The following is a 10,658-nucleotide window of genomic DNA, read 5'->3' as shown; positions in this document are numbered from 1 at the left end:
AGATAGACAGACAGATAGACAGACAGATAGACAGACAGACAGACACATATGATAGATAGATAGATAGACAGACAGACAGACAGAGCAGCAAATATGTTAATTGAAAAAGAAAGGCAAAACATTCACCAAAAAAAAAAAGAAAAATGGTTTGACTAAGACTGCAAAACATTAAGAAAACAACTTAGAAAATGATGAAATCTGAAACATAAAGAACCATACAACACCGACATAACTGAATAATGTTCAAAACTAAAACAATACAAAGACACAATTAGAGCAAAAAAGCAGCACCATCTGACCAAACGTTTTCAAGAAATAGAACATTCAATAAACCATAATCAGTTCTGGGATATGTGGAATAATCTGAGCACAACAAAACCACAAGACCTACCAATACAAGATGGAGAAATTTGGACAAAACATTTTGAAATTTGATTTAAAGAAATCCCACCAAAACAACTCAATGACAATTATGATCTGATCAAACAAAATCTACAAATTTATGAAGACACAATTAAAAATAATCAAAATCCACTTGACTTCCCAATTACATATAAAGAATTGACAAACAAACTCAAAAGCCAAAAATGTAAGAAATCTTGTGGTCCTGACAGCATTCTAGGTGAAATGCTGAAACACAGCACACCTGAGCTTCAGACAGCTGTGCTCAAATTATTCAACACTGTACTTAGTTCAGGCTGCTTTCCTGACATCTGGAGCCAAGGACTCATTACTCCTATTCATTAGAGTGGAGACAAATTGGACCCTAATAATTTCAGAGGCATTTGTGTGAGCAGTAATCTGGGGAAGTTATTTAGCAGTATTTTAAACCATAGAATGGTAAACTTCCTTAACGAGCACAATGTCCTGAGCCCGAGTCAGATTGGCTTCCTTCCAAATCACAGAACGACTGACCACATTTACACCCTACACACCCTAATCAATAAACACGTAAAACACACCAAAAATGGAAAAAATATTTGCATGCTTTGTCGATTTCAAAAAAGCATTTGATTCTATTTGGCACAACGTATTATATTATAAGCTTTTACATAGTGGTGTAGGGGGTAGAGTTTTTGACATAATAAAATCAATGTATTCAAACAACAAATGTGCAATCCGAATTGGCAACAAACATACAGAATTCTTCACCCAGAAAAGAGGAGTGCAGCAGGGCTGTAGCCTGAGTCCAACGCTGTTTAACATTTACATTAATGAATTAGCAGTGCAGTTGGAACAGTCTACAGCCCCTGGACTCACTCTACAAGACAAAAACATCAAGCTTTTGCTGTACGCAGATGATCTGGTGCTGCTGTCACCAACCCCACAGGGACTGCAGCAGCACTTGGACCTGAACTGCCAGAACTGGGCCCTGGCAGTAAACCTCAAAAAGACCAGCATTATGGTCTTTCAGAAAAAGCCCAGATGTTAGGAACACAGATACCAGTTCAGTCTAGGCAGCACCGCCCTAGAACACACAATGCAGTACACTTACCTCGGCCTGATCATCACTGCATCGGGGAGTTTCAGTTTGGCAATGAATGCTCTCAAAGATAAACCTCTACTTCAACAAATTCACCAACTTAATAAAGAACTTTACAGCCATTAGTGAAACAGAACAAATAAAGATACTATTAGGAGAGGGACAGACAGCAGCACTTGCTGCGAGATACATGTGAGATACGTACGGGATCCCGCCATGCGAGATTCACCACAGTGATCCTTAGTATGTATGTGTGTTTCTATGCACAGTGATCCTAAGTATGTATGTGTGTTTTTATGTAAGTTAAAGACTGTGGTATCAAATGTTCACACGTTCTAATTTGTTACAGTTTAATACTTTAACAACTAAGATGTTATAATATCCCATTCTATTAATATGATGTTCATTTCATTATTATTATTGTTATTATATTATAATTATTATTTTTTGTATCTTTTTGTACATGTATGCTAAGCTTTGGCAATATTGTATAATTTACAGTAATGCCAATAAAGCAATTTTGAATTGAATTGAATTGAATTAGATAGATAGATAGATAGACAGACAGACAGACAGACAGGCAGATATATTTTAAAAGCCTAAAATCAGATTTATGTAGCATAAGCAATTATTGATTTAGTCATGGTGAAAATGCTTAAAGAAAAAAATATCTGAAAGAAAGATTATCTGTAGTGCTCAGAGAAAGTCTGACAATTAAGTGCCTGTTTGTATGCATGCATTTTAAGCATGAAATACTCTGTAAATGGCCAACATCAACTAAGTGCCATTTAAAAGCAAATCTTATTGTGGGTTTATTTATCTCGTCTTAGTTTGTAGTCATTAGCACTCACATATAATGCTCTCCAGAATACATTTATTGATTAATTCTGAGAAATCTTAAGACCAAAGCTCGTTGCCGAGACCATTGCTTTGTGGGTAAAAACAAACCAAAGTGCATTATAATTCAAAATAAGCCTGCAACATTAGAGACAACCTTGATTCAGGACAGAGACTGCAGGCACTTTGCAGTCAATACATAGATATACAAGATCTATAAAAATAAGACTGGATTTTTAGATTAGCAAAAGAATATGTGAAATGTGAGAGGTGCTCATAAAGCATTGCTACTGTATGTTGCTAAGGTGTGAGTGGTTGCTAGGGGTTTTCTGGATGGTTGCTTAATGGTTCAAGTCAAGGAAATCCAGCCCCAATTCATCATGATATTCTGCATGTCTGAAGTCCCTGCTTCTGTGTAAGGATTTGTTTTCTACCAATTTATAACGAAATGCTTCTAAAATAGCTCATCTCTCCTCACCCAAATGCACAATCTGAAGTGTTATTCATGTACTGATGCACAGTATAGCACATGCTGAAGTTTCATAGTTTTAGGGCTTAGTTTAAATCACTACCTGAGGATCCAAGCATTAACAAACAAGCTTCTCTCAGAAGAACGCTGCATAATTGTGAACTTATGTTCACTTATTGAGTCTGTTATCTCTTTCATTTGTTGACAATGATTTTCATTAATTTTTCCTTTTTTTCATTTAAGTCTCAAAAGTCATTTTTGTTGCCACGGTAACTTAAGAAGCTTTTTGATTCTGAAACAATTTAGTAATTGTTGCACTTAACAGAAGAATTTATCATAACCAGTGCAGTAGAGCAGTGTGCGTCCTTTTCATTTGACAGTTTGAGGCGAAGGAAGAAACACTATTACACTTTAATTCAGCCATTATTACCCAGAACTCTGCTCTGTAACCATAGCAACCCAAGGATTAAGAATCACCCCCACTGGATGGCGTTTGAAAGGTCTGAAAAGATTATGAGTTTCAGTCACATTTGTTTGGGTGCCTCATAATGGTTAGGCTTAAAGTTAATGATGAATAGCTATTAGTTTATAAGGATCTAACCACATATTGCTGACTAAGAATCATCCATTGAAAACTGATATTTGTCGACAACTAATCTGAATATTAAGGCATGCATCTTTGGTGGTCCTCCTATGTTTATAGTGGTTACAGCCCTTGTACTTTAGTGGCCTAAAGCCTTTTGTGTATATATATGTGTGTTTAAACCATAGACTGCTGGATAGACATACAAATAGACATAAAATGGTGGATGACACATCTCCACTTCCTTCCACTGTAGAAAAATGAAGCCAAAATATCCAAGCAATGGCTGATGTCATCTTGCTCCGATGACACACTGTCTGCGCAGTAATGATTCATTTGGAGCCCGAGTCTACACAGTAGTGATTAATTTTGAGCCTGAGTCTACACAGTAGTGATTCATTTTGAGCATGAGTCTGCACAGTAATGATTCGTTTTGAGCTCAAGTCTATACAGTAGTGATTAATTTGGAGCCTGAGTTTGCACAGTAGTGACTCATTTGGAACCTGAGTCTGTGCAGTAGTGATTCATTTGGAATCCAAGTCTGCACAGTAGTGATTAATTTGGAGCCTGAGTCTGTGCAGAAGTGATTACTTTGGAGTCCAGGTCTGTGCAATGGTGATTCAATTGCAGGGACGGATTAGCGCACGGGCCTACCAGGCACGTGCCCAGGGCACTAGACCAGAGGGGTGGCCAGGCGAAATACTGCTCCTCCTGGAACACAATTTCAACTGTGCCCCCTCAGATTTTCAAGCCAAGTTGATTTTGAATCCAAAAGACAAAAATATCTGAATAATATTTTTTTTAATATTTGATGCAATCACACCGGTGTGATTTGATAGTTCAGTGCGACGCAACATCAGCTGCCAAATTCAAATCTGCATTGGCGTTTTGGCTGGCGCTAAGCCAGACGAGTTTGACAGTGCGCTGTGCATTATAACCAATCACAGACGGGTCTGTTGAGCTTATGAACGAAATGGCCAATCAGAAGCGTTCAGATGAGTCATCGCTGAAATGTTTTGTTCAGTGTGCACGCTCGCTGACTGAAGTCAGCTCTCCGGTGAATTCTCTCATCAGAAACAACATGGTGCAGATGTGCGTACGAATGTGAGTAAAAAAAAATACATTTCACAGTGTAAACAACTTCAGTGATTATAATGGTGGTATTTGAGAACTTGTAAGGTCTATTTTGGGTTTTGTCATGTTCATGTTTTCATGTCTTTTATTTTGTAATTGTTTCATGCTGTTAGTGTCATGCTTCCCTTGCCCTCTTGTATTCATGCTATTAGTTCCTCTGTTCATTGTGTCATGTTCTGATTGGTTGTCCAGGTCATGTGTCTTGTTTCCCATTGGTTTGTTCATGTCATGTGACCCTCTTTGTTTGCTATAAGTAGCCATGTCGTTGCCTTTGTTCCTTGTCGTGTATTGAATGTATTTATCATGCTGTCAGTTAGTGTTTAAGTCATAGTCAAGTCAAGTCTAGTCTAGTCTGTTCAAGTCAAGTCATGTCAAGTCTGTGTTTATTGTTTGGATTCTGGCTGCACTTGGGTTCATCTTCAACTCGCCTTCAGTGGACTGATCATTACAGAACTCTTGAACTGAAGTCAATGATAATGTTCTTTGATAATGCAATTTGTATTAAATTTACGTTAAATACAAAGTCAGATGTATTAAAAATATGACACTCATATCTGGTACAAGTTAAACTCACTAAGTTAAATTACACTAATATTAGGCTACTTTTCCCATAGCCCATTATAGATCAACTAATATGATCTATAAAGGTGCAAATTGTATTTACTTATATTTAAGAATAGTGATATTTTATGATATAGTTCACACGTTTGGGAAAATTACAAATAAAAAGGAACGCAATTTCAACTGAGGGGGCCTTTAATTGGTCCGTGCCCAGGGCACCGCTGTGTCATAATCCGTCCCTGTTAATTTGGAGCCCGAGTGTGTGCAGTAGTGATTAATTTGAAGTCTGAGGCCATGTCCACATGCACACAGGTATTTTTATAAACAGTGTTTTTTCCTTCTTCCGTTTCTTAAAAAAAATCTCCATCCACATGAAAACGCAAAAGACTGCTATGAAGCACTGTCAAGAGCATGCCAAACCAACAGGTGGCGATATAATCTAACCGTAAAGGCATGCTGGCCAATCAGAAGCCTGAAAAAGTTCCCAGTAGGCGGAGAATGCTCTGACGTCACAAGCCAAAAACTCCGGTTTCCTTATCTACATGAAAACAACGTTTTTTTGAGAATCTTCACCCTGGCAGTTTCAGTGACCTGGTGCTGCATAACTAACTAAATGTAAACTTGTTAGAAAAACAAACACTAGAACATAGATCAGCAACAACTACCTAAAATGATGGAAACCATGTATGTGAAAAAAAAATTATTTGAAGTGTAATTAGATTTTTTTTTTTAGTGAGGCACACCTGGTTTATACAATGTATATAGAATGCTACAACATGGACTCTCAGACTGGAGAAATAAATCTGAACATTACGTGGAAATGTTAGTCTAATCTTCCAGATTGGCTGAACTAATCACTGTCATGGTTGAAATGACAGTGATGCTGTTACTGCTCATTCAAGCCAATAACGATAAAGGATATGACATTTATCATCTGACTGCAGTGATTAAGATAGTAACAATGTTGTTAACAGAGAAATTAAATTCAAGACTCAGTCAGAACACAGTCTTGAATAAAAGGCAAAAATCAAGGATGACAACATTACTTGACAGTGAATACTGGGGTGCAGTTAGATTTTGTACTTGTGTCCTGTTTGTACTGGTTTTGCATTCATTCTTAAGACAGTCAAGGAGATACAATCTTCATTTGTTTGCTTTCGCTTATCTTCTTTTATGGGGTCTTAAAATCCAGATCTTTTTCAGTCAGAAAGCCTTTCAGACATGGGCAATCTAAGTGTTAGGGAGTCATTTTATTAAAATATTTTTGGATGAAAAGGTGAAGAAGAAAAAAACACTTACAGGGAAGGAGGATCTGAGCCATATAAGACCAGCATAGCAGAACAGCATAACCAGACTTAACGACTCTTTTGACTTTGTCAAACTGGCTCCTATACAGTAAACACCCACCCCAATAACCACCTATAGCAATGCAATAGCAATCATCCAGAACATCCTAGCAACCACACACTCAGAAAACCTCTGCAACTGCATTGCAACCCACTTGAAAATACCCACAACATCCCTAGCCTACATTGTGGCAGTGTATTTTGTGTAATAATTATATGAGGCGTTTGATGGACTTTAATAAGAGTAAACGTTGACCTTGTGGGGACTTTTTTTTCTTCTTTTTTTAAGCTTATAAATCATAAATCAAACATATGAAATAGGCTACTGTTGATACTAAAATGAAAGATGTGAAAATTGCAAAGTCTCCTGAGCACCACTGAGCAATAAAAAGCATATACTAGCATAAACTACTTAGTAATGCTTACATATTTACAGACATAGGTCAAATAAAGAGACACATATGCAACTGTTTTGTTGACTGCTATAACATTAATGAGTGTCACGGAGGCTAAACGTGTTTTTACCCTTAAGTTCTCTGCTTTTTCTGTGGCTGCTGACAAATATCTGCCTTCTCGGTCATAAATCCCATGGGTAGTTTCATTAGCCTACATGTCGGGAATCCGAATAAAGCAGGCTGACGTAGCGAAGCTCTCCCTCGACTCACCTCCCTCGCATAAGAAAGCGCAAGTTTGAGGCTTGGATCAGATCCGTTCAGAGAGCAGAGCGCACTCATCACCTGTAGACAGAGAGAAACTTTAATTCCTACGGTCTCTCACCCCGGCTGGACTTGAGTTTATACTAACCGCTTACGATTCCTGCACAAACCGAGCTCATATTATAGCTACTTCTACATTTTCCCGTTTTCAGATCGAGTTCAAACCGTGAAGCGCAACTTTGGGCAGCGACACGGAAGCGATGGAGCCCTCCGTCATCCCCGGTGCCGACATGTCCGACCTCTACTCCATTAACCCGTTTAATGTTTCTTTCCCTGACGAGGTGATGGGCTTCGTTCCCGACGGGAGGAACTACACCGAGCCTACCCCGGTAAAGAGCCCCGCGGGAATCATCATCGCCATTTCCATCACTGCTCTGTACTCCGTTATCTGCGTGGTGGGACTCTTGGGAAACATCCTAGTGATGTATGGAGTGGTCAGGTAAGCGAGACAAAACATAAACACGTTTGAAATCTATCTATCTATCTATCTATCTATCTATCTATCTATCTATCACCCTAGATTATGAGTCTATTGTTAGGTTCTTTTTTTTGTAACCATTTTCCAATTATTATCTTGAAGAAAAAAAAAAAAAAATGAATATCCTTCAGTTCATCAAACACATTTTACGACATTGACCCCCTGATTTAAAACTTTGAATTGAATAAAAAATGACAAGGAGGCTAAGCAGTTAATAATAAAATAAGAGCAAATAAATAAACTACTAATGATAGCACAAATAAAAAATAATGATAGGCCTACAAATGAAATAAATTGCTTTGTAGTTTTTCAGGTAATTATTGGCGACATCAGAAATGGATATTATATAATAGCTGCTTTTTTTAACATTTGAGCAATTTAAAAACATTAAAAAATATATTTTTTTACACGGCACCCCGGTTGGGAAACACTGATCTAGAGTGACCATACATCCTCTTTTCCCCGGATATGTCCTCCTGTTGGACCTAAAAAAATGCGTCCGGCCGGGATTTCTTAATCGCCCAAAATGTCCGGGATTCGGCTGTTGTCTTAATCTAGCTCCCGCTGAATTTCTGCTCCCGCAACATGCGTTTCGCTCCCGCGATTGTCGTGTTCACTCCTTTAAACATTCTAATATTGTGTATAATTTTGCCGCATCAAGGAGCCGCTCTCAGTATGCGGAGTATGTAAATCTCTTTTGAATGAGCGTCCGCGCTGTTTACTTTCACTTTCGATTTCCTGATCACACGCAATCTGTATTAAGGGAGCACATTATGCGGAGTATGTAAATCTCTTTTGAATGAGCGTCCGCGCTGTTCACTTTCACTTTCGATTTCCTGATCACACGCAATCTGTATTAAGGGAGCACATAGGGCCGTGCAGAGACCTTTGGAGGGGCAGGTGCTCAAAGTATAAAAGGGGCACATGGAGCACGGCTTTTAATAGGGCTGTGCTCCTTGCTGAGACGTGTATCGAAAGGAATGCTTCTGTATTGATAGCAGCAAATGCCGTGACCCAGTTTTGAAAAAGAAACGCAGACAAGAAAAGACCATTTTAAGTTTTAAAGTTAAATAAATTTTTCTTTGCACCACTTAATCACTCTGGAATTAGAAACGGAATTATATTAGGCCTATTATTATTATTATTATTATTATTATTATTGAGTTTACAGGGTATGGTGGTTTTGCTGTTGTAAACACTACTGTTGTTTACAACAGCAATTTACAAAATATTACAAAATATTTCTGTCTTATTTAAAATAGAATTATAGCCTATTCTAATCCTGTTCTGAATTTATTCATTTTTTGAATGATAATGATAATAAAAACAGGATTGATAAGTATAAATCGGAGGATGAGAAAATCAGTATAGCCTAAGCCTGTTTTATCAGTGTTGTGATAAATATTTTTAAGGCACTCTACGTTTTTTTTTAAATAAATACTGTAATAATTAAAGTTCAAAGTAATAGTTTTTAGTCAGATAATATAAAGACAAGACCCCTCGAGGCCCTTTAAACTTTTCCCAATCAAACAGCAAGCACTAAAGGGAACAGGCATATTTGTTTATATTGCTGTGTGTAGAACGTTAGCTGCATTTTTTATATTTAATTTTAATGAAATGTAAATTCGTCCCCTGCACTTTATTCGGGGTAGGTGTGTTCACGTAGAGGTTTCTAGATTTAAATCTAGATTTAAATTCAAAGAGACAGTATCTATAGTGTATATATGACCTGACGTTTTATTCGTTTCTAAAATGAGAAGTGAATATCTGGATGCAGTGTAAGTTTAATTCATACTCGAAGCCGGAGGGCGCTCAAAGAGACAGTATCGATAGTCTATGCATGACCTGACGTTTTATTCGTATCCAAAATGAGGAGAAGTGAATATCTGGAGCGCTCAACACTCTCATGCAGTGTATGTTTACTCGAAGCCGGAGGGCGCTCTCGTGCAGAAAGTCCAAAACAGACTCATAGAAGGAATGACTCATGACGTGCAGGAAATTCCTAATATGGACAAAAGCATCCAGCTATTGCTGTAGCTGAGCTGAATTAAAAGCAGAAAAAACGTGAAGACAATAAACACACGATTGCAAAAATATACGTTTATGTGTATTTTTCAAATTATCTCCAGGTAATAAATAAACTACATGAATAATACAGTACTTGACATATTATTTAGTAGCCTATAGAAACTATTAAATATATTTCCTGCCTTATTCTGTAATAAAAATGGGGAAAAGGTGCTCAGTAGCCTTTATAAACCGATCATAAAATTGTCTTTAGGAAAATATTGAACAAAGATATTATAGCCCCTTGCTGCAGCTAACCTTACATCCACAGGCTACAAACAGCAATATAAACAACAGCTGTGCATGCTCTCTTCACGCCACTCTTGTAAAATAATAATAATTTAATAATATAAGTATACAAGCACACAGCTCCACTGAGAACTCCACTTACCGGCAGCTGCGGACGTTATGAAGGCATCCTGGTAGCGCGCTAAATTAAAGGTGTCTGAATGTGAGGGATCGTCCTGGATGAGATCATCAGGTGAAAGGTCATCATCATGTGGATAATTTATTTGTATAAATTATTATTCATTCATTTTACTAATAGTTAGAACTCTTGCTGCAGCTAACGTTACTTCCACAGGCTACACACAGCAATATAAAAAAACAGCTGTGCATGCTCTCTTCACGCCGCTCTTGTAAAATAATAATAATTTAATAATATAAGTATACAAGCACACAGCTCCACTGAGAACTCCACTTACCGGCAGCTGCGGACGTTATGAAGGCATCCTGGTAGCGCGCTAAATTAAAGGTGTCTGAACGTGAGGGATCGTCCTGGATGAGATCATCAGGTGAAAGGTCATCATCATGTGGATCATTTATTTGTATAAATTATTATTCATTCATTTTACTAATAGTTAGATTGGGCAAGCCTTCATAAAATGGCGTTTAATTACAAAAAAAAATAATTGCCTTGACAAAAGGGCACTTTGGGCATCAAGGGGAAAGGGGCAGGTGCTCAAGCACCCATCGCACCCCCCT

The 10,658-nt window shown here is 37.7% G+C and overlaps 1 protein-coding gene across 1 annotated transcript in view; it reads left to right on the top strand.

Annotated features, from left to right (window-relative positions):
* The first annotated feature begins 7,153 nt into the window (after window positions 1-7,153).
* LOC107688080 (delta-type opioid receptor-like) overlaps window positions 7,154-10,658 on the top strand; it is a 21,415-nt gene continuing 17,910 nt past the window's right edge. The window contains exon 1 of the mRNA XM_016485669.1: window positions 7,154-7,568. Within this exon, the coding sequence (XP_016341155.1) occupies window positions 7,330-7,568 (239 nt within the window). The 5' untranslated portion in view covers window positions 7,154-7,329. The remainder of the gene's footprint in view (window positions 7,569-10,658) is intronic.

The sequence above is a fragment of the Sinocyclocheilus anshuiensis genome, unplaced genomic scaffold, assembly GCF_001515605.1.
Source record: "Sinocyclocheilus anshuiensis isolate Anshui unplaced genomic scaffold, SAMN03320099.WGS_v1.1 scaffold5, whole genome shotgun sequence".
Taxonomy (NCBI): Eukaryota; Metazoa; Chordata; class Actinopteri; order Cypriniformes; family Cyprinidae; genus Sinocyclocheilus; species Sinocyclocheilus anshuiensis.
The sequence above is the reverse complement of the archived record's forward strand: the minus strand, read 5'-3'. Positions and strand labels throughout refer to the sequence as shown.